At 35.4% G+C, this 24,787-nt stretch overlaps 1 protein-coding gene across 4 annotated transcripts in view; it reads left to right on the top strand.

Annotated features, from left to right (window-relative positions):
- Positions 1 to 16,828, top strand: part of INO80C (INO80 complex subunit C) — a 55,309-nt gene extending 38,481 nt beyond the window's left edge. For 3 of the 4 annotated variants that reach the window (XM_074279213.1, XM_074279215.1, XM_074279216.1), the window contains 4 exons: positions 2,536 to 2,646; positions 10,227 to 10,338; positions 12,409 to 12,476; positions 16,305 to 16,828. In XM_074279213.1, the coding sequence (XP_074135314.1) occupies positions 2,536 to 2,646; positions 10,227 to 10,338; positions 12,409 to 12,476; positions 16,305 to 16,436 (423 nt within the window). In that variant the 3' untranslated portion in view covers positions 16,437 to 16,828. The remainder of the gene's footprint in view (positions 1 to 2,535; positions 2,647 to 10,226; positions 10,339 to 12,408; positions 12,477 to 16,304) is intronic. The other variant, XM_074279214.1, reaches the window with a different exon arrangement.
- Positions 16,829 to 24,787: the final 7,959 nt, after the last annotated feature.

Raw genomic sequence — 24,787 nt, 5'->3', positions numbered from 1 at the left:
CCATCCATCTTGCAGATTAATATTTTTTTTAATTAAAACTTTTTATTGCCAGAACATATGCCTAGGTAATTTTTTACAACATTATTGCTCGCACTTATTAATGTTCTGACTTTTCTCTTCTCTCCCTCCATCCCCTCCTCTAGATGGCAAGCAGTCTTATACATGCTAATTATGTTACAGTATATTCTGGATATAATATATGTGTGCAGAACCTAACGGTTCTCTTTTTGCACAGGGAGAATTGGATTTAGAAGGTAAAAATAACCTGGGAAGAAAAGCAGAAGTGCAAACAGTTTACACTCATTTCTCAGTGTTTCTTCTCTGGGTATAGCTGATTCTGTCCATCAGAATACATCCTCATATAACATTGTTGTTGAAGTATATATAATGATCTCCTGGTTCTGCTCATTTCACTCAGCATCAGTTCACGTAAGTCTCTCCAAACCTCTTGCAGATGAATATTTTTATTTGTGTTATCTACCCTAATTAAATTTTGAGTTCCTTGAGATCAAGGTCTAATTTTTGTGTTTTTTTTTTTTTTTCTATTTATAATTCCAGTTTAGCAGAGAACTTAATAAATGCTTTTCTGTTAATCCAGTTATTCAATCTATAGCCATTCTTCTACCACTTAGTAGATCTCATATAACTTTTGTGGATTAAAAAAAGTCATTATCCTGAGGTCAATCTGATGGTGAACTTTGTTAGACAGATGTTATCATAGGGTACATCACTGGTTCTATATTGGAAACCTTTTCAGCTTAGAAGGAATCTGAGCATAGATTCTGGTGATATGACTTTCCATTCAACAATCATTTATTAAATATTATAATATTAGGTACTAGAGATACAAAGACAAAAATGAAATCCCTGCTTTTGAAGGATTTATATTTGGTGATAAAACATGTATGTAAAAAATTAAATAAATACCATTTAGATACAAAGTAATTTTCAGGAGATGGGAGTGGAGGAGGGGGTAGAAGGCACATGTTTAATATTGTAGGCAGTTTATTAAAAGAATATAGATTTCACATATATTGGGTTACTTGTCTAAGGGAAGGGAGGAAGAAAAAATTTGGAACACAAGGTTTTGCAAGGGTGAATGTTGAAAACTATGCATATATTTTGAAAATAAAAAGCTAAAAAAAAGAATATAGGTTTCAGAGAATATGATGGGGAGAGTAAAATGTAATAGAAACATGGAAAGAATAGCTGTGCCAGAGAGGGATATGAGGAAGTGGTATCCAGAAAGGGACATGTCTGCCTCAGCATTTATAATGTGGATTTAATTTTTAATCTCTGAGCAAGCAGTAGAAGGGAGTGGAGTATGTAATTATTCAATAAGCAAGTATTTATAAAAGACTTACTATATCAAACATTGTGCTAAGCTCAGGTAGTTATTTCTTGGTCTTGCTTGGCGGTGAAGGGAAAGGTCAATGTAGTTCTGGGATCTGACTAGTTATAGAATGGTGAGGAATAATTGAGGTATTCAGGGTTCTATTACCAGCCTAATTAGCCCTGCCCTTCATGATTGAGTGTATAATTTACTCCAGGGTGTTGGGCTTGGGAGAATCTTTAGTCCCGAATTGGTGGCCACTTGGAAGAGCAAGAAATGAGTTCCTCCATCCTCATCCCACCCCCCTAGGGAGAAGACAAAATATTTTTGTTAAATCCCTATTTGGATGATCTATGTCTGGTATGCATTTTCCATGTCACTGTTAAAAGCTATCTGTGGACTACCTGGTAACGTCTAAGCATTGGGGGCCATCCGTAGAACAGAGAGCCTCCAGTTAGGTGTAGAATCACGTCATCTCACCTTCGCCACTAAACATGTCAGCAGGATAGCATCTTCTTTAGTACTCCCAAGTTTGGGAGTGCTACCCTGGGAGTATTTTTGCCTGCATCCTCAGCACAGGTGCAGACTGAAAGATGCCTGATCACCCAGGGTAGCTTGTTTACTAGCTGTTCCTAATAGGCTCCGGTGACATTGCTCAGTTGCCACAGCAACCAGCTGCTGCTCCAGGCTATTTCCTCAACTGCCTCTTTCCCTTCTGCCTCTGCAAGGTCTCATTTGCATTTCCCAACCTCCTCTTCACCTCCCTGACCCTAGCCCCACTTCACATGCTGACGACTTTGGGAGAAGTTCATCTTTTTTTCTTTTTAAACTTAGTAAGCATTTGGAATCATCAAGCACTGATTTTTCCACAGTGCTCACTGGCAGACAGCTTCCACTGTGGAAGCAGCATGATGCTGTCAGAAGGTTATTGTCTCTGGAATCAAAGGAGCTGGGTTCAGGTCTTTCCACTCCTGCTGGTTACCAATGGAAGTTATTTAATCTCTTTTTACTCACTTATGAAATGAGGGGGTTGGTCTAGATGGTTTTTAAGGTCCCTTCTAGCTCCAAACATGTGATTCCTTCTGCCCAATACCACCAGGGTTTTCTCCCTTTCCCTTTTCTGTATTTAGTGGGTTAAATTTGGGGGCCTCACCTAAAAAGACACTTATTATAAAGTGTAATTGTTATTATTCTGTTTCAAGGGTGTCAGCATGGAGACTATGAGTGAGAATAAGGTAGTGACCCCTGACTTTAGCACAGGACCTGTGGAAGCCACTCCCAAGCCTTTACCATTTAAGGATCCCAACTTTGTGGTAAGTGTTAGTTGTTTGATTTTTAAGAGATTCATTGAAATGGATGTTTAAGTAGAACTGTGATTTCCTTAAAGATTTTTATAATAAACATAGGTTGCATATTTTAGTTGTAGATAAGGAAAAAGTATTTTCTATTTTATACATGATCCAAAGTTACTTCACTGGAAAATAAATGTTAATTTGACAAGAAGATTGTGAATATCTTATGGAAAATTATCATAGAAACCCTTGCCAAAAATTAATAATCACTGGAGGATAGTTTTATGGGATTCCAATTAGATTGAATCTGAAATCATAGTTCGTTAAACCACTTTAAATTTTTTTGTTTTTTACATCACCAGAATTCTCCCAGTAGACCTCTGCTCCCCACTGGTAAATTTTAAGGTGGGGGAAAAAAAAGGGAGGAGAAAAAAAATCTAAAAATATATGCAGTATAGCACATTTGCGTACCTCTTTAAAGAAATGGGATAGAAAAGTGTATCACTTCTAATGGTGTCCACAGTTTTGCAGTTTTGTATCAAATGATTATAGTCAATCAGCATTTAGTGCCAGGAGAAAAAGAAAGCATCCCTTGCCTTTAGGGAGCTTACATTCTAAGGTATACATATCATGTATACCTATAAATAGATACTAAAAAATATAGGCTAGTGCCTTAGAAGAAGGCACTAGCTGCTTATAGTATTTTCTTTTTTCTGTTAAAATAGAGGATTTTCCACAGATATCAAAGGAAAAATACATCTCAGATTTTATGAAATTTGAACTATATAAGAGGCTTTAAAATACAGGTAAAATGAGCTTAATGATGCCTCAGATTTAGTGCACTATTTATTCAAGCTTAGAAACAAAGAAAGACTCTGCTAATTTGTATAGGAAGTCTTGTTCCAAATAATAAATCTCTTATCATTACATATTTAGCATATAACAAATTTGCCAGTAACAATAGTAATTTGATTGGATAGGGCAAGAGTTTTTGATAGTGCCTGAGCAACTGTGCTTTGTATTTATTTGTTCCTTCTCTTTTTACTATCCTTGTGTATATAATATGTGCTTAATAACAATTGAAAGGTTTTGGAAAATATATTGAGCTTTTGAAGGTTTGGGGACATCAAAAATCTTCTGAGCCAGATCCCAGAATTGGATGAAGCAGGATAAAGTGAGCTGAGCAGGGTCTTAGGCAATCATCATGGTGAAGTGACTAGTGAAGGCAGGAAACAGACTTTAATCAAGACATCTCTTAGGTATCTTAGGTGGAGGAATCTTTGATAGTTCAGTGTAGGAAAAACAGAGGTGTCAGGTTTGGAAAGTTATCCTGAAGAAAAGATGTTGAAAATAGAGAAGTGCTTGGTGTCTATTGAGTCTCAACTAGCCTGGAACAATGTTATTTTTCAAATCCTGCTTTTTTTGAGCACTTTAGACTGATACTTTATTAAGGGAATGTACTCCATGTAAATCTCACATTATAATTGTGATTATTTTTCCTCACAATTGCTGTAGTCTTTGCCTCTGCTTCAGAGTAATATCCTATCATCTTACATCCTCAGTCTGTCTGATGGAGCTGGTCTTCATGACAAACCACCTTTCCTTGACTTACCCCTCTATGTTCATTGCTCACCACTTTAATGTTTATATCCCTCTAAACAGCTTTTCCTAAATATTGTTGGGATCAAAAAGATAGGAAGATTTGGGTGAAAGAGCAGCATACTCGAACTCGGGAGAGCAGGGTTTGAATCCTAGCTGTTTTTTATGCCTCTGTAACTGGAATAGTCACCAACAACTTCAGTTCTTCTGTGACTTTGATTTCCCAGTAGAATATAAGCACTGTGTGAGTAGAAACAGTTTCATTTTTGTTTTTATATCTCTAGTGCTAGGCACAGTGCCTACTGATGCTTAATAAATAGTAGTTGTTAAATTGATTCTATGCTTTGTGGTCTTATAGTATTATGAAGAGATTGTCAGTATTTAAAAGTAAAGGCTTTTGCAGCAGGGAGGCACTTGGGATCATTGAAAGGGTTGTGCAGGTTCCTAGATTCAATCTTCTTCTTTTCATATCTAGGCTCAGCTTATTGTCCATATGACATGTTTGGCCAAGATATATGTGTACTGTTGGACTAGCTGAATGTACTATCTGTCCACCCACATGTAATAAACTGGATAATATGAGGGAAAGTAGAATGATTTTGTTAAATATATTGACAGAAACTTGAGAATGTATTATACAGGGTTTTCCATTTAATAGAATTCCATATATCCTCACCAGTAAAGCAGCATGGGCTGGGGCTTGGAAGTGGGTTCATTTTTATAGCACTGAAGGTTACAGTGATATTCCTTGAAATAGGATTTTGCCTGTAGCTGGAAATCATGTATACAGCAATCACTTTGTCAGCCTTGAAGATGGAAGTTCTGCATTAGCTCAGTTGGTTAGATTGTGGGGCTGGTGACAACTGATGTTCATTTCCCATATGTGGCAGTTGGCTTGGCTCTGTTCCATTGCTTGAGACTACAGCTGCAGTCAGGAATCTGTGCTTTTGGTCAAAACAGGGACCAGGCAAAAGACTGTTAATTAGGATCAGTATACATTCATTCCCACTAGTGGAAAAACAACTTTAAATATCTACACATTGCATTGATTAGGTCAGGTGCTGTATGCTTGCTTGTATGTGAACAGAGGCCCACCAGTAAGTGAGAATTTTGGTAAAACCAATCACACTAGGAAGATAGCAGCAGCAACAACAAATCTTTAAGCATCTGTTATGTGCAAAGCATTATGATAGGCACAGGAAGACTCTCCAGATGACTTAATCTTTTATCAATGCTTTATCTCCCAACAACATGCACTTTGTTCTGGCAGCAGCACAGACCTGTTAGCACCTGTGTCTACAATGACAAGAACTTCTGAAGTCAAAGACTGAGTAGACAGCCTCTGTTTTAGGGTCATTAATTACAAATTGATCTGGCTCTTATTGGTGATTCACTTACCTCTACTGGACTCTATTTAACTGTCCCAGTTTCTCAGCCTACATATTTGGTTTCTATCTATTTTTTATGCCTACCTTGAACCCTGTACTCTGACTCCTGCCTGTATAGACAAATTCTACTCTTCCTATGCCATACTGTGTAGTAAGGAGTTCTGAATGCTAACTGACCTATCTATTTAAGCTGTGTATCTAGCCTATTTGACCTCAGCTTGATCTTTAGGATTCTTGGTATCTAGGTGCCCTCTTTTTTTTACCAGCTTCTATTTTGACTTGGCTCCTTCTTACTTGTATGCTTTGCCATCTACACTGCCATGCTATCGTCTATCTTGTTTTGGCCTCCTTTGGTTTGCTCTATCTCTGGTGCTTTTATTCTAGATCTGACAGAAACCATGATAGAGAATTTATTTTGTCTTCAAAACTTTTTTTTCTTACAAGGTGCTGATTGTTGTTTGCATTGACTTTTTGTTGTGAGTGTATAACTTATTTTAGCTTATAGGCCTCAAGAATATCCACTTCAGATTTATTATTTATCCCTTTCTAAGAAAAGGGTTTTGCTAAGCTAGTAAATTTTTTGAAGTCAAACAGAAGCTTCTCTTTTCTGTACCCAAAAAGGTAAAAGATTTAGGATAGGGGCAGATAGAGAAAATGGATGATCTTTTACAAATCTTTGTGAGGGCTGGGGTTGAAGAAAGGAAATATGTGCAGTGAAAAATGTGTGCCAAAAAGTTATGCCTCTTCTTAAATTCCTAAATTAGGAAGAATATTACCCATGCTGGTGTTTAATTTATTTCATAGTTTAGACAGTCCATGTTAAAAAAAAGAAAAAACTCTACTGCTTAGGCATATCTTTATCTGCAATAATAGTATAGCAAAAGTCCTGTTATCTGGCCAGCTGACAAAGAGAAAGACTGAAGAGAATGGCATCTTGGATATCCTCCCCAGGGGGAATCATCATTCAAGCAACCAAGAGATGTTACTCCTCTCCAGAACAGGGAGAAGAAGATTGAAGTTGGAGGGCAGCAGGGGGCCCAGGAAAAGCCAATCACTGTAGCAGAGGATCAAAAGAGGAAATTTGGAAGAAGAGCAGCCAAGGAAAAGAAACAGTAAAAATAACTAAGCTTCAGAGCAGCATAGGGAACAAGTGAACTAGAACAAAGTCAAGAGATGCTGTGACCCATAAGACTTTTCTCTGTGCTGACCTTTCAAGTAGAAGAGGGCCTTGTCCTAATAGAAATCATCATATAGGATTGCATGAAATGCAAATTAAATCATGACCCCTGGAACAAATCAACCACAAGTTTCTGTTAATCAGAATTTTAAGTGACCATTATTTGTTTCCTCAATATGTGGGATAACAAGTTAGTGGAGAATTTTGTATGGAGATCCTAATTTATTATCACTACCTTGCCCTCCTTGAAAGAGTAAGTTAGCAAGATAATTTTTTGCATAAATTTAAAAAAGTAATTATTGCTTATATTTTTTATGACCCTACAGATGTCTTCACTGAATACCAAAACAAATCCCCTGGAAACAGTTCTGCAAAACTGCTTAATAGTGCTGTTGTGTATGTTTGATGGTTCTTGTCACTTTTTACTTTTGCAGTTTATGGATTGTTAAAAGAAAAAAAATCTATGCTTTAACATTAATAGTTGAGACAATATGGAGTGGTAGATAGTAATATACTTGAAGTCAGGAAGACCTGAATTCAGATTCTGCCTGTGACACTTATTAGATGTATGATAATGGTAAAATCACTTAAATTCTCAATCCCACTCCTAAACTAGGAGGCTTTTGGACTGCCTTGCAATATTGTTGTTGTTTTAAACAGGGTTGCTGAAAGATCATATGAGATACTGCATAGACTGCTTTATAAACTTTAAAACCTATAGAAATGCCAGTTATTTTACTGTAGTGTCAACATCGTCCATTGTATTTGATCCAAATTAAATTCTTTTACATGTGTATTTCCTATATAGTTGTAATCTTTATATATTTTTTATTTGCCTCTACTCTCTTCCTTCTGCATCAGTTCATACAAGTCTTCCCATATATCTCTTGAGTTTTTCATATCTGCAATCCCTTGGAGCTCATAATATCAGAGTTCAGGAGCTGGAATGGGTTTTAAGAGATCATTTTCTCATTTTACAGATGAGAATGTTAGGGTCCCAAACAACAGGTGTCTTGCCTGTAATGTTCTCTTTAAAATGTAATGTTCTCTGTTGAAGTTTTCTTGGAGTCTCTGGAGCAGCCTTCGTTTCAGTTCAGTAATCACTGCACGAGTAGCCAGGGGTTAAAGTCCAAATCCTTTATTGTCTCCTTCAAAGTCTTGTCTCCTTCACTTGGGGCTTGGCTAGTTTTTCTGCAGGCCTATCTCTCTTCTTGGTTCCCAGAGCTTGAGCTCTTGCCTGCCTTGTCTGGCTTCTGAATCTCCCCAAATGAATCCTGGCTGAGGCTTCTAGCTTACATGCTCTACCCTAAGTATACACCAATCATTACATCACTAGGAAACCATTATTTGTTGTAGGATTAAATCAGTGCTAAACTAGATTTAACCATTGCCTCCTCAATTCCACTTAGTACCTTGTTTCAAGTTCTGGCCCATAACATCTCCTTGTAGGATTAAATCAATCATACTGAACCATGCTAAATTAGATAACTATTGTCTCTATCAGTTCCACTGTCTTAGTACCTTGTAAGAATCCTTTGTTTCAAGTTCAGATTCTGGCCCATAACACTTGCCCAAGGTCACAGAGGGAGTAAGCATCAGAGTTAGAATCTGAGACCAGGCCCTCTGACTAATATTATATATTAGGTGACAGTGCTTTAGTATGTTGAGCCATTTCTCAGACAATTGGAGGCATTTATTGAGTACTTAATATATATATTGGGCATGAGGAATCCAACAACAAAAGTGAAACATACAACTCACATATAAGGCAAACTAGGAGATGAAGATACTAGCAGCTGGGGAACCAGGAAAGGCTTCCCACAGTAGGTGGCACTTGAGCCAAGTTATAAAGAAAGCCAGGGATTCTGAGAGGAAAAGGGGAGGAGAGAAAGCATTCCAAATATGGACAAATAGTGCAGCAACAAAGAGGGCAGATGGATCGGTGCATGGGGAACTATATGTAAAGCAAAACAAGTAAAAACTAGCAAGGACGGCTGCATGTAGAGTATGTAGAGGCAGCCATGTGTAAGAGAATTGGAAATGGAAGAAGGGATCAGGCTGTGGAGAATTTAAAGTACCAAATGGAGTTTTACACCTTGATTATAGAGTAAGAGGGAGCCATCGAGATTTATTGAGTAAGGGAATGACACACAAATGTCTTCACTTGAGGAAAACCATTTGGGGAGCAGTGGGTAGGATGAACTGAAGTCTAGAGAGTTTGCAGGAAACAGAAGGATCCTGCAGAAAGAGTGTGGAGATTATAAGGAAGGGGAGTGGTGCAACAAAGAAAGCAGGGGCACTCTGTTGGAGAAGATTGGAAGGGCTGAGATGCATCCTGCATGAAGAGGAATTGGCCTTGCTGGAAAGGACTATGTCTTCGACTGGTGATGGGCATAAAGGAAGAAATAGTATGAAAGCAAAGAATAGTGCGGTGAGTGGGAGGGAAGAAGTAGCTCTTGGAGAATACTCCATTTCCTTCAAAATATATGAGATGGGGTCCTCAGCTGAAAGGCCTGAGTTATGAACTGTGGGAAGCTTAAGGAAAGAAGAGAAGTTTAGAAACAGTTGTTGTGGTAATCGGGGTAGACAGTTTTTAAGAGTAGAGTAAAATAATTGCCTTAACTAATCATTAGGCACATATTTTGTTCCAGCTTGTGTCATTTTTATATGGGTTATGACAAGTGGCATGAGATAATTGCTAACAATGAATGATGTTTCTTGGAACCCCTGGCTCCTTTTACTTTTAGTATTTATTCGACTAAAGGTCCACTAATAAGGATTGCCAGGCTATTGAGAGTATGGCTCATTAAATAGAAATGTTTTTCTTTCTGTGATTCTTGAGAGATATAATAAATTAATCCATAACAATCATGTTTGATAATTCACATTAGTTTTATCATTGGTACCAGATTTTCAACACTAGATAGCTTTGAAAATGCAAAACAATTTATTTTTTTTGTGTGCCAGTATTGTGTCCAATTACTCTTTTCCCGTTTTTATTGTAATTCACAAAAGAAAAGTGCCATCAATGACATTTTGTAGGCTCATGTATATTTTCAGGATTTCTAATAATATGTAAGTGAGATACTTAACACCCAAAGACTTTGCTTGCTCTTTTAGTTCTAGCTCTGTGGTACATAATTTTAAAGTGATGGAAATTCCTGTGGTGTGGAATTTAGCAGTATTGGACTAAGCATTGTCTTTTTGTGCACTTTTATTTCCTCAGAATTTCCAGCAAACTAGATTTGACATCACCTCAGTGTGGTTTTTGCAGCCAAAATTAAAGCGTACAATGTATTATTTCTTAAATTAACCTGAGTAACAACTATTCTTTAGCAGGATAAAAAATGTCTTCCAATATTTGGAAGTTTGAAGAAAAATCAAATAAGATGGCACTTTGGGAATGTGACATTTCTAACACCCATTTGTCATTCCAGCACTCGGGCATTGGGGGAGCAGTAGCAGGCAAGAAGAACAGGACCTGGAAGAACCTAAAACAGATTCTTGCTTCTGAAAGGGCATTACCATGGCAACTCAACGATCCTAGCTGTATGTGGTTTAGATACTTTGCATGTGTTTATAAATGATATACCCATAAGTTAACTGTTTAAAACAAAACCAAATTATTTTTGTGTGTCTGTACCATCATTGATAAACACATTTCAGTTTTAAAACAGTGCAACTGGAAAATAGATCTCTTTAGTATTAAAAGTAGTAATCTATATAGAGAATGCATATATTCACATGGAACTATACTTTGTGTAAAGTGTATGGCAAAAAACATAAAAGTACTAAATTTGTGTCCCTAAGCATATACTTATATTTGTACATAGTTTTGGTCCTCAAAAAGCTCATCAGAGAGATCACTCATTACTTGCCCTTTATATAGTGACTAGCAAGTTCTTTTTTTTTTTTTTTTTTTTTTAATAGTTTTTATTTACCAGATATATGCATGGGTAATTTTACAACATTGACAATTGTCAAACCTTTTGTTCTAATTTTTTCCCTCCTTCCCCTCTCCCCAAGATGGCAGGTTGACCAATACATGTTACATATGTTAGAGTACAAATTAAGTACAATATATGTATACATGTCCAAACAGTTGTTTTGCTGTACAAAAAAAATCGGACTTTGAAATAGTGTACAATTAGCCTGTGAAGGAAATAAAAAATGCAGGCGGACAAAAATAGGGGTATTGGGAATTCTGTGTAGTGGTTCATACTCATCTTACAGAGTTCTTTCTCTGGGTGTAGCTGGTTCAGTTCATTACTGCTCTATTGGAACTGATTTGGTTCATCTCATTGTTGAAAATGGCCTCATCCATCAGAATTGATCATCGCAAGTTCTTTTTTACTAGAAATATTTATATATTTGAAAGATAGCTTGTTCTATGCTCTGAGTGATAGATAAAATCTAAGCTCCTTCTGACTTAGTAGTTGGGTTTTTTTTGGTTTGTTTTTGTAAGACTTAATATTTCATTACATCCTAGACTAATGTGTACTGACATAATGTGGCTCCATTTTACATGAGCTTATTTTTAAAAATATATTTTGCCCCAAAATGGATGGAACTCAACTTTAATGGATATTTTAGAGCACTGATTGACCACTTTTTAGAATAACAAATCATGTTGTATCAGACAGAGGCTGTATCTAGTGAATTTGTCCTAGAGACATGACTTAAACTGTATTATGTTTAAGTCTAAGTAATAATACTTCTTTCATAACTTTTGGAAATATAGCATAGACAATAAGCTTATATTATGTTTCACTCTGTCTCTGGCTGTCTGATAGGGGATTTCTTCCAACAAACTATATGCAATGATTCAAGGCAGTTCCAATAGATTTGGGATGGAAAATGCCATCCACATCAGGGAGAGAACTATGGAGACTGAATATGGATCAAAGCATAGCATTTTCACTTTTTGTTTATTTTTCTTTCTCGTGGATTTTCCCCTTTTGGTCTGATTTTTCTTACATAACATGACAAATATGAAAATATATTTAAAAGAATTGCATATATTTAATCCACATCAAATTACTTGGGGAGAGGAAAAATAAGGGAGAGAGAAAAAAATTTGAAGTACAAAGTATTACTAAAATGAATGTTGAAAACTATCATTATATGAATATAAAATACTATTTAAAATATCTTTAAAAATGAAAAGCAAAGTTTAAGCATCCTATGACACCAGATATCTGAATGAAAATGAAAACATTCAGTCATTGAATGTTGATTTCTAGTGCTGTTGAACATTCTGATTTTTTAAAAGCATTTTAAAGATGGATAGAATCTTTCATTTAAAAAAAAAATCTTTCTTTGGGCTAGCTTAGCTGAAGAGAATGGGAAAAGAGATAGAGTAGCAAATCTTTCCTCATCTTCTGAATATAGTAGTTTTATAGGAATATAGGAATGCAGTGTAGAAGAGCAAACCAGCCTTGAATGTGGCTTTCAGTGAATCAGTGCATAATAGCGGAGAAAATTTCATGGCTGGTGTGCTTCCTTCACATTTTTCTTAGTCCCTAGAGAATCCTATAAGTATGTAATAATTGAACTAAATTTTATGAGTCTTGTTAATTTTTTGAAAAGCACTTATGTCTTTTTCCCCCCCTCTTTTAGACTTCAGTATAGATGCTCCTCCTTCCTTTAAACCAGCCAGGAAGTATTCTGATATTTCAGGACTTGTTGTGAGTATTACTTGTTGTCTATATCTAAAATTGGCAAACTCCCTAATAAGTATCTGCTTGGACAATCCATCCTTCATGTGTGAAAATGATATTGTTGACTTTGCCAAAGGACATTTCCTTTGAGTAGTTTTTCTGGTGGTCCTGTTCTGTTCTGCTCCTAGTGCCTTACTAGGGAGTGGAGGCGAGGGTCAGCTTTTGAAGACTGTCCCCTAGAAACAGAGTCTGGAAAGGCTTTGAGTCCAGCCTTCGTGAGGAGAACCAGCTAAACTAAATTTAGAGAGCCCAGTCATCAACAAGACTGACCACTAACTAGGTGATGAATTTTTTTTTTTTTTCAGCCACAGCAATTCATGAAACAGCCTACTCAGGCACAGGCGGCATTGTTTTTTTTTTGCCTCTATGGAGTATTGACCATACTATATGTGGTTTAGTCACATAATTGAAATCACAGATCCTGGATGGATGGGAAACCGAACCATTCCACCTGAAAACTTTTTCTTTTCTTTTTTTTTTTTTTTAAAATAAGATTGTCTTGACTAGGAAAGGCAGCCCAATCAGATGCAAAGATCACTGCTCTGAGAGACAGGAAACCTGTTGCTAGTATCCTTTTCACTTCCTGACCCACTGTGAACCCCTGGACCAGTCAGTGCAGTGACCTGGGATAGGGTGGCAGAGGGTCTGGCTCACAGGTTCAGATCCTGCACCTGATACTTGGTAGTTGGGGACTTCGAAGCACACAAACATTTTCGAGCCTCAGTTTCCTCCTCTGTAAAATGAGGAGAATTAACTAAATGACTTGGCTTTAAATCTGTTTTCCTGTGAGACCTGAGGATTAATCCTAGCCCTTTTAGTGATTTCTGTGTGATTGTGGACAAGTCTGGGAACACTTTTGAGTCTCCATTACTTCACCTGTGTAAAATGAGAATAAGAATACCTTAGTTACATAAAACAAAGACTTGAATCAGATTATCTTTTAAGGTGCTTTTTAATTTTAAGATTTGTGATTATTTGTAGAGAGGGCAGCTAAACCAAAAGATCTTCTAATTTCCCTGTGTGTTACATTCAAGATAATTTGCCTTTTGATTTATTGATGTATTTTATTTTGACAGAGGAGAAACATCTCAGCTAATATGAAAATACCTCACAAATTGTATTACCTAAAAATAATTGTTTGAAAATATTAATTAGAACTTTTCCCCTTCCCCCTTCAATAAGCATTTACTAAGTACTTGCTATGCACCAAGCACTGAGTACTATGTAGTAGGATTACAAAGGAAAATTTAAAAATAAAACAAAAAAAAAATGTATATCCTTAGGGAGTTTCCATTTTAATCGAAAAGAGAATAAGTACATAAATAAATATGTATACAAGATACATAGAGGAAAAGACACTTGTAGTTGTGGGGGACTTAAAAGCCAGTTTCCTTCTCTATTGAAGTACCTGTCATCTTCTACTCTGGTAGATTACTGTTTGTTAACAAAAAGGAATTAAGCTTTAATTTTAGTAATTTAGTAATAGTGTTACCTCTTGTTTTTTACCTGATTTTTATAAAACTATTATCTTGGTCATTGCTGCACATTTAGTGGCTTTTAAATTTTTTTTCTTATGAGGAAAACAAGTGCATTATTGCATTGGCATTGCTTATTGAGTACATTATCTGGTTTGTATTGAGTATTAAATCAGCATTTCAGTTATACAAAAGATGAAAGTAGAGGAGAGAATTGGACCATTTGCGCATATAGGTTACTGTTGAAGTTTTTAAAAAGCCCTTATCCTTGAGTGTTTATGGTTAGATAGTTAAGTTCCTTAATGGAGATAGCATGTAATATTGTAATAAGAACATTGCCTCTTGGAGGCAGGAGACCCAGATTTTAATCCTGTCTCTGTTACCAGCTCTGTTATCTCAAGCAAGCTCCATAATTTTTCTGGTCCTTGATGCCCTCATCTATAAACGGAAAAGAATAGACTATTTGTAAGGCTCCTTTCAAGATTTTTTTGAAATTTTACTTTTTCATCCTTTTGCTATTATCAAAGAAAATAAAATCATCCAATTTGTTGTGGATAAAAATTACTTATAAGCTCTGAATTTTATGTCTCCCATGTAAATATAGGAGTCCTGTTTTCATAGAAAATGACCAAAATACAGATAAAAGCTTCATATGTGATACTATATTTGTGGCACTAATTTTGCTCATAAAAATGTTTATTAAAACTTTAGAACCAATTACTTTTTATAGCTGTTACTCTTATAGTTGTCTCCAGAAAGCAGAATGCTTTACAAAAATGTCTTAAGTATTTAAAAAGTGACAAGTTACGAAGTTTGAGTCTTTCTGTCAGAGTTTTACATACTGGGTAGACCAGATTCAAAAGGGAGTCTCAATGATTCCTAGGTTATCCTAATGAAACAGTAGTTGAAATCTTTGTTATTAACATTTAAACTAAGGATCTATATTGATTTCAACAAATGTATATTACTAAACATGTTGAGAGTTAGAAGGAAAAAGACACAAGTCCTATCCTCACAAAGCATGTAGTTTGGTAGGGGAGATATAGGGGAGATATGCTTATCATTACAATATAAGATATGATGTGTAAATGCATTATGAAATGGATGAAATGCTTAGTTCAAAAAAGGTCAAGGGATTTAGAAAATAATAGAAGTGACAGTTAAACTGTACCTTGACATAGACAGAAATTGAGCCAGATGTAGTTGTCCAAAATTTCAATGTGTAGGGTGTTGCCAATTCAACTCTTTATAATAGTTTTTGTCTTAATTATTACATGATGATATATCTGTCCAAACTGATACAATATCACAAGCGAAATGGCAGTATGTCTGGAATCCAGAGTTAGAAATACATGCATATAAAATATAATTATCAGATACAAGAGTCTATGTCCACATCTTGGATCCTAACATTTTGGGGAAAATAAATTCTAATAAGCTAGTAAAACTTATTACTAGTTAATATTTCTTTAGTTAAGCTCTGCTTAATATAAATTCCATTAAAGGATATTAGATTATGATGAAAGAAGAAACCTGGACCCAATAAAATCTTAACCCCATATTTTTTCATATGAAGTATTTATAGAATAATTTATTTTTGGTTTAAAAAAATACAAAGTTTTTTTTCTTTCTTTTTTTTTTTTTTACTACATTTTCTAGATAAGATATGGTGATACAGAGAAGTCAAGTAATTTAAGCATTTTGAGAAAAATTCTCAGGGGGGAAAAAACCAGACTTTTCATTGATTGAAGACCACAAGTCTTTATTGGTTTCAGCTCAATTATTCCTTTTTCAGCTAAATCATTCTTATCTTTTGTTCACACACAGATAATCTGTGTTGGAGCAAATATTCCATGCATGGGAAGTTAACAATATTAACACTTTTTTATAATTTTCTAAACTGAGTTCTGGATGACACACTTTTTCATAAAATCACTAGGAGCAGCTAACTTCCTTTGAGCTATATAGGAAGTGGGCATTATCTCAGTCTTGCATAGTGAAGCAAAAGCTGAAAGAGAGGAGGAACATGATGTATATGGATGGGGAATAAAGATGTTGGTCATAACGGCTTCCTATTCTGCTAATGAGAAACACTGCTGGAAGCCTGTTGCAGGGCTCTAAATGATTAACTAGATTTGGGTAGATTAATGAATCTCAACTTAAGTGAACAATTTAGTTCTTTCTCAGTGGCAACATAAAACATTTATGTATATACATTCAACTTTCAAAATAATTTATAATTTAAAGATAATTTGCACTTTAAATTTTTTTGCATAGATATTTCTTTGATTTATATTCATCATTAATGTTTCTCTTCCAGGCAAACTATACAGACCCACAGAGCAAGTTAAGATTCAGCACGATTGAAGAATTTGCTTACATTCGGATGCTCCCTTCAGATGTAGTTACTGGCTACCTGGCCCTGAGAAAGGCTACAAGCATAGTTCCCTAGGCCTGGGGAAATTTCTGAGAGGAAGCTTGGAACTTTTTCAAAGGCAGACTTTGGACTCAAGATTTTGTTTCCAGGAAACATTCATATTGTTGTCAATCTGAAAATGCCAGTATTGTGCCTTGGAAAGAATGTTTGGTTTTCATATAATTTAAGATTTTTTTTTATTTGCTTTTTTAGAAGTTTGACATTTTCAGCTAAATTAAATACTAGCACATTTTGGGTTTGCCCTAAGTATTTGACAAGGAAAATGTAATAAAACATCATTTTTTATTTATTTCAGTAGTTGGTTCAGCCCAAGCATTTTTCGAGTTTATGCCCCCCAGTACATGCTAGCTTTCTTATATAACATCCATAACATTTCCATATAATTAAAAATAAGAGTTAATACCTTTTGTTTAACAGCAGTCATTTTTCTGTGTTGTGTCCTTCCTTCCTCCCTAGATCAGTTGAAGCTTTTATTTTAACAAAGACATGGTAAGTAAAAACAATGACTACAATTAACAATGTATCAAATGTTCTGCTTTCACAGGCTCCCACTTCCAGCAGGACGAAGAAGACATATTTCTTCATCTACCCTCCTACAATATTGTTGGTTTACACTTGCTCAGAGCTTGGTTCCCTTTAATGGTCTTTTCATTTCCATTGCTATAGTCATTTTATTTTATATCATTTTTAAATAGGTCATGTAGGAACTAAAAGACTTTCATTGTCTTGGAACTATATACTTTCTCTTGAGAACACGGTGTTCCAGTTCCTCTACTTTGCTAGGAATGAGAAAACTTTGAGTTTGTCTAGAACAGAGACATCAGATATGCAGCCTGCCAGTTATACCCAATATTCCTAAGTGCAGCCTGAACCAGATTAAAATGTAATTAAGAAATATTTAACAAAATAAATAAGAATACAGTAAAACATAGATAACATTATATTTTAAACCAAAGTCCAAACACATTGCAGTGAGTCTTTATGTTCGGAATAGGAACATTTCTATTTGAGTTTTCCACCACTGGTCTAGGAGAGAACTTTAAAGATAATTAAAAAACTAAAAATTGGAAACAAACAAAAGAAATGTCTGAAGCAAAAGTTTAGCAGGGATCTGAGATCTGTGAACTTCATTTTTAACTTTTTTAATATAATTGGTATTTCAGTATAATAGGTTTCCTTTGTAATGTGTATTTTATGTATTTTCAAATTTTATGCTGAGAAGGTATCACTTTCCAAAAGGATCTTCTAAAAGGGATTGGGACACAATTTTTTTTTTTTTTTTTTTTTTAAACAAATCCTAGTTCTATTTTATAAGGACTATTTTATTTGGAAAATAGAGAAGCTTAGTTTTTAGACTTCAGATTTTTTTTTTTTTTTTTTTCCCTCTAAGGCTCTCTCCTTTAGAGGATTCATCTGTTGTCATGGCTTCTGCTCACACTTCTGTGCTCTTGCCTACTTGCTAAACTGGTCAGATGAGCTTAATTATTCTTTGAAACTGAGATGGGCTCAGTGGTCTATCACAGTTGTGTGCTAAAGCTTTAGGGTGGATTTGGGGCTTATGCCAAGGATACTACACTTGGTGACTCATCATCAAATCTATTCAAAAGAAATAGCCTCAGTTTGCATTCAGAAACAATAGATTTATTTCTTAAAGGTCTTTGAGGAAAAGGTAAGTAAAAATTGTAAATATTAGGATAACTTTTCTATATCATTCTGTAGTTAGGGGCCTGAGGTCATGTTCCATTTTTTTTTTCTTCTGTTCTTTTGTAGCTGCACATTCAAACTTGTATTGGGTGGTACTTAACAACCATCTATGCAAAAAAAAAAAAAAAAAAAAATTCCCTACTAAAATATATACAGCAAGACATTCTTCAGTCTCTGCTTGGAAGATTTCTGAGGAGAGCCACCACTTCTTGAGGCAACCTATTCCATTTTTTGGACACCTTGAATTGTTAGGAGTTTTTTCCTGACATTGAACCCAAAATATGCTTTTGGAATGTATATACGATACTCCTGGTTCTGATCTCTGAGGCCTAAATGAAAAAGTCTCATTTCTTTGCCAGATAAAAGTCCTCCAAATACAAAGACAGCTACCATGCTCAAGATCCATTTTTTTCTTCAGGCTAAATATGCCCAAGTTTTTCAATCTGTTCTCATATATCACAAATTCAAAGCCTTTGACCATCCTGGTTGAATTCCTTTAGATACTCTCCAGTTTGTTAGCATCTTGCTCCATGATACCTAGAATAAAATATATGGCTTCAGAGGAAGACAGAGTGCAAAAGGGCTATCTTCCTCCCTTTTTTTGGAAGCAATGTCCCTCTTAATAATGTAGCCCAAGATTATAGTCTTTTAGCATTTTTGATTGCTTTGTCACATTGCTGGCTCACATTGAGCTTGCAATCTATTATAACTCTCAGATTTCTTTCAAACAAGTATCTACCTATAACGCCTCTCCTAAATGTCAAGTAATCCAATATATGTTAAAATATGTGCAATTCTTCTATACATATTTTTCAATTATGCTGCACAAGAAAAATCAAATCAAAAAGGAAAAAATGAGAAAGAAAAAATGTAAGCAAACAACAACAAAGATAAAAATACTATGTTGTGATCCACACTCAGTCCCCATAGCTCTCTGGGTACAGATGGCTCTTTCCATCATAAGACCATTGGAGCTGACCTGAATCACCTCTGTTGAAAAGTCATGTCTGTCAGAATTGATCATTGTATAATCTTGCTGTTGCTGTGTACAAAAGATAGTTTTCAATATTCACTTTTGCAAAACTTTTTTTCCTCCCCTTCCTCTTCTCTTAAACAGCAAGCAATCTGATATAGGTTAAGGATGTACAATTCTTTTATACATACTTCTGTATTCATCATGCTGTACAAAAAAAAAAAAAAAAAAAGAAAAAGAAAAAGAAAAGAAAATCAGATCAAAAGGGAAAAAACAAGAAGGGAAAAAAGCAAGCAAACAACAAAAAGGTAAAAATCCTATACTTTGATCCACATTCAGTCAGTCTCCATACTTCTTTCTCTGGATGTCTCTATCACAAGCCTATTGAATTTGCCTTGGATCATCTCATTGTTAAAAAGAATCAAGTCTATCATAGTTGACCAATCATCTCTTTTATGATCTCTTCCAATTTTTAATGAGAAACCCAAGTCAAGCTTACTTTTTTGCAATTTGCAGACTGTTAATCTTTACTTTCTTTTTTTCCTTAAATAAATTGGGACATTATTTGGTGTCCTCTAGTCTTGAGATATAAGTGATAATAATGATATCTGATTGCAATATTTGTCATTTCTTTCCAGGAGCCAGAAATATAGTTCATGTGAGCCATATGATTTGAATTCATTGTATCTAGGTGCTTCCTAGTAGCTCCTTATTTTGACTATCAACTCCTATTAGTCGTTTTTTCTGTCATCATTTCCAATGTAAAGGTCATTCTCCTTTGCAGAGAAAATTGAGAATTGAAGAACTCATTTTATTGTTGGTGATTGCCTAATCCACTTCAAGCAAAGGTCCTGTCACTTCTTTGATCTTTTTTTTCCTCCCAATACTGTAAGGTAACAAAATTATCCTTTTTTTAAGTCTTTTTGCTCAGAGGGTATAGTGAGAAATCTGTCTGTTTAACTCTCCCTGCTTTTAACTAAATCATTTAAAGAATAACTTTCTCTTTAAAATAGGGTTAGGGCCTGAAAGATACATATTATGTTTTTGTCTCATCCATTGGATTCCAGAAGCCAATATGGGAATTGATTATGCCTGATTGACAAACTGCCCATTGTCCAATCCTGGAGAGATAAGGCAGCCTTTAAACAAAGCTGGCTGATGTATTATTCACTGAATCCATACTTTTGTGGTTTAGCACATCTTAACAAAACCCGTTTCTCTTTGTTCTGAGAAGCCACTATGATCATTATATCAGCTCAGTACTTTTGACTCTCATTTCCTTGAATGCATCTCGGCCATTAACTGGTTCAGTATCTTCAACTCCCTAGGTTCACTTTCCCCATATAAGAATGATTCAAATTATAGTTTAGTTTTGTCCTTTCGGGTCCAGAGATCATCTCTCTAAAAAGAAAAAGTCAAAAATTGTCTTCAATTGTCCATTATCATTTTATCTATCCCTTTCAGGGCTCCCTCCTTTGATCTTCTTTCTTTCTATAACACTTTTTTTTTAATGTTTTTAAAACACTCAAATCTAGTTTTTAAGCAATTAGATCACTCCAGGTAGGAACATATATTCCAAGCCCTTAGTTATGTCATATTCATGACTCAGTACCAGGGTCCTCTACACTCTCCCAAGTGGCCAAATGCTCTTATAGTCTGACCCTTTCAAGAAACAATAAATAGATACTTCCCTTCTTGTGAAACAAGCCATCATGAGTCTCAGTAGGGAATTGAAACACAAGATATGTAAGAAGAAAGTAAGTTATTCCGGATGAGAATTAGTATTGGAGATTATAAGATAGAAAACAAGGCCCCTTTTAGAAATTTATTCTGAAACTCAAAAAGGCTAGGACTGAACCCAGGCAAAACAAAGTCATATTGGCACCTCCAAAGACACTTTGGTTTATCAGTATCCTTTCTAAAACACTAGACACAGTCCTTGAGATTTGATCTGTCTGTTAAGGGCATAGATGAGCAAGATGATCCTAACAGTAAGAAAGAGTGTTGCCTAATTGAATAACATTTTTAGCTGCCACATTATATATACTTGGGCCTAATCCCTGCCAAATAAGGATATCATAAGGTTCAAAGGAAGTAGTCCTCATTTATATTTATATGGTACTTCAGAAACTCTGCTACAACTTAAACATCTATGTCTGCAAAAGGAACTTTTTTCAATTTTTTTCTTCTCAAGCTGTAATTTTGAGACTATTAATCATTCTCCTTAATACTCCCTTCTCTCTAGATTTTGGGGTGCTGCTCGCTCTTGGTTCTTCTACCTATTTCACTACTTTTTCTGTTTCCTTTTTTGGATCCTACACAAGATTATGCCCTTTGACCATAGGTGTCTCTGAATTCTGTTAGGCCATTTTTTTCTTCTCTTTACATGATAATATCATCGGCTCCCATGGACTGAATGACCATCTCTATATTTATGGTTCTTAAATCCACCTATCTTGCAGACCTCAACTACTTTGATGACCTCTAATTACCTTCTCTCCAACTGCTTTTCAGAGATCGTAAAATGGATGATATTTAAAATTCAACAGGTACACTCTATCCCCTTAAATTGCCTCTCACTCCTAATTTCCTTATTATTTTAACAAGCAACACAATCCTCCAAGTCCCTCAACTTAGGTATCCTCACTATCTCTCATTTCCCATATCTAAGATATTGCCAAATTCCAAAAGGGATTTTCTGAAAACACAGATCTGACTTGTCACTGCTCAACTCAGTAAACTCCAGTAGCTTCTTATTGTCTTCAGGATCAAACATAAAATCCTCTGGTGTTCAAAACACTTTATCATTTAACTCTCACCTCCGTACACCTTGCTGTTCAACACATACACTTTGATGCAGTATGTATGTATGTATGTGCATATATGTATACACATATTTATGTGTATATGTATTCAATATATGCAAATGGATAAGTAGAGAGGTATTTATAGTGATTTGGGATTCTCTTTCCTGCATGTGCTAGATTCAGTTCATTTATCCCTTCAATAATCTCAGACTCAATTTTTCTTTCATCAGAAAGTCCCCTTTGTTGCATTGAACATCTTAGGGTTTTCTGCCCATATTATTATGTAATTTTTTTTTGGGGGGGTGGGAATGTAGGGAGGAAGACAGTTGGGATTAAGTCACTTGCCCAGAGTTGCACAGATAATAAGTATCAAATGCCCAAGCATCAAACTTGAGTTCAGGACCTCCTGACTCCAGAGCCAGCACTCCATCCACTGTGCCACCTAGCTGCTCCCCTATGTATCTTAAATATACCAATTTATATAAATACTCTCCTTTTTTAGATTGTTCCTACTTTGATGCAGGGATTCTTTCTACCTTTCTTTGTATCCAAAATTTAGTGCGTAACAAATGCTTAATAAATGTTGATTGATACTGTCAGTGTATAAAAATGAGTCCTCATATATAGGAACAAAGAGTGAGTCAGCAATTCCTCTATTTCCAAATTTTTTCCCTAATTAAGGAAATGTTTGTTCCCCATGTGATCACAAGACAAGTGATACATAATGTCTGATACTTACATTTTTTTCTTTTTGTAAGACTTTGTTCCAAATTTTTCTTCCTATGTCCCCCTTCCTCAAGACAGCAAGCATGATGTACGTTAATTATGTGCAATCCTTTTAAACATATTTCTGAATTTGTCATGTTGTGTAAGTAAAATCTAATACTTACTTGTATCTACTGAAACCATGATGACTGTTAACATTAGAAAGGAAGTAAGTATTTAGTGTTACAGGGTAGATTGTTGGGACATTTGCTACTTGGGATAGAACAGAAAACCATGTTGGTTCCCAGTACTGAATCATCTGTTGTTCAAACTTTGTTTTTAAAGGGGCCAGTGACATTTTAAGTGATATCTTGACTTGTATATGAATTGGATTTTAGTGAGGTAGAGTTGTACAAAGTCATCAGCCTCTTTCTCTTTTTCTGAGCCATTTAAATCTAGTGGCAAGAGAAAACTCAGGAAATGCCCAGGATGCAGTAAATGACCTTGGTGTCTTTAATACATAGCCAACTCTATGCATCCCACGACATTTGGTTTAGCCACCTTCATGGACAGGGGAACAAACTGTTCTCATCCATCTAAAGTCCTCACATGCTTAGGGTGCATTGGGTGTTCAGGAGGATCAACACCTCTGGTGTGAGCTTTTGTCAAGATCTTTTCAGAGCTATTCATCTACTTTTCCCCCAACTCTCAACTGTGACTCCAAGAAATTGTAGTATACCCAGCAGCTACTGCCACATGAAACCATCTTGGCAGACTGATTAAACCAAGTTGAGAGTAGCCAACCAGACTCAAATCTGGCAGTGAATAAGAGGAGCTAGATACTTAATCATATATATGATATTACCAAAGAATTAACATAGTTCTACCCTGTTAGTATTTCTACCACCAGAAGAATCTATTTGGAGGAAACGGTTTTGGATATTAACATATAATGTGGATATATACATATGCGCATATACATACTTTCTCTTTCTATGAATAGTTTATGGTCTCTACATATTTATATAAATGTCTATAGGTAGATATATCTACATATATAATGTTTTCTATGTCTTACAGATGTATATAAAGAAGAATCAAAAGAGGCATAGAAACAAAGCTGGAGTTGTTGGGATAATTGAATACCAGAGAAGGCTTTGCTTTGGACTGGAGGGGATAGAAAAAATGGCAAATGTGGAGTTAAAACACAAGATAGATGAGGATAGAGGAGGGAACATTTATTAGTCCTTGAAGACTTCAAGTTCCTTGGCCAAGACAAACTAGATGTTTTTCATTGACACTTATATACCACTTTAAAGTCTGCAACACACTTGATATATCTGATTTCCTTTGTGACTTCCCTAAACCCCATGGGTACTGAAAGAGCTGGCAGATGTGTCTGTTGAACCATTGTCAGGACTCTTTTAGTAAGCATGGATAATAGGATAAGGACTTCTCCAGGACTGGAAAAAAGTAAATAAATACTATCCTAGTTTTTGAAGCTGAGAGTGGAATTGGCAGAATGTAAACTTGGGCCTGATTTCCTGGAGAAATCCTAGAATATATTATTAAAATTACACAACAGTACAGTTAGATAAATGAAGGTGATTGAATGACTAAACACAAACAGTACTCAATTGGTTGATGTTAACCTGGAAGGAAGCTTCTAGTGAAGTACTCAGGAATCTGTTCTTGGTCTTGTGCTGTTAACATTTTTATCAATGATTTGGTTAAAAGCAAAGAGAGCATGCTTATCAAGTTTGCAGATAACAAAAAATGTTAAGGTGGAAGGTGAATAATATAATTCATAACAATGTCAAACTATGAAAATCTTGAGAAAGAAGCAATGTTAGAAGGGGAAAAGAATATTAAGGAAAAGAGTATAATCATTCCCAACTAGTTGGTCTGTTTTATTCTTCTTTCTGACTGATATTTCCAGCGTCCCCAGGAAGTTCATTATTGGGATGACCTCATAATTCTGTAAGATATCACCAGCTTTGATGTTCCACCTCAACACCTCTCTCTGTTTCCTTAATTGGAGGATAGAGCTAGAAAAATCAAACCTCAATTTAAGAAAAGATCTCAGCTCAGACATCTCATGTCTCAACTAGCTGCACTACTTTGGGACTTCTCTGATGGTACGTTTCTTCCCCTCCTCCACTTATGCTTTTCAATTT

The sequence above is a fragment of the Sminthopsis crassicaudata genome, chromosome 1 (assembly GCF_048593235.1).
Source record: "Sminthopsis crassicaudata isolate SCR6 chromosome 1, ASM4859323v1, whole genome shotgun sequence".
Taxonomy (NCBI): Eukaryota; Metazoa; Chordata; class Mammalia; order Dasyuromorphia; family Dasyuridae; genus Sminthopsis; species Sminthopsis crassicaudata.
Note: the sequence above shows the minus strand (reverse complement) of the source record. Positions and strands in the feature narration are given on the sequence as shown.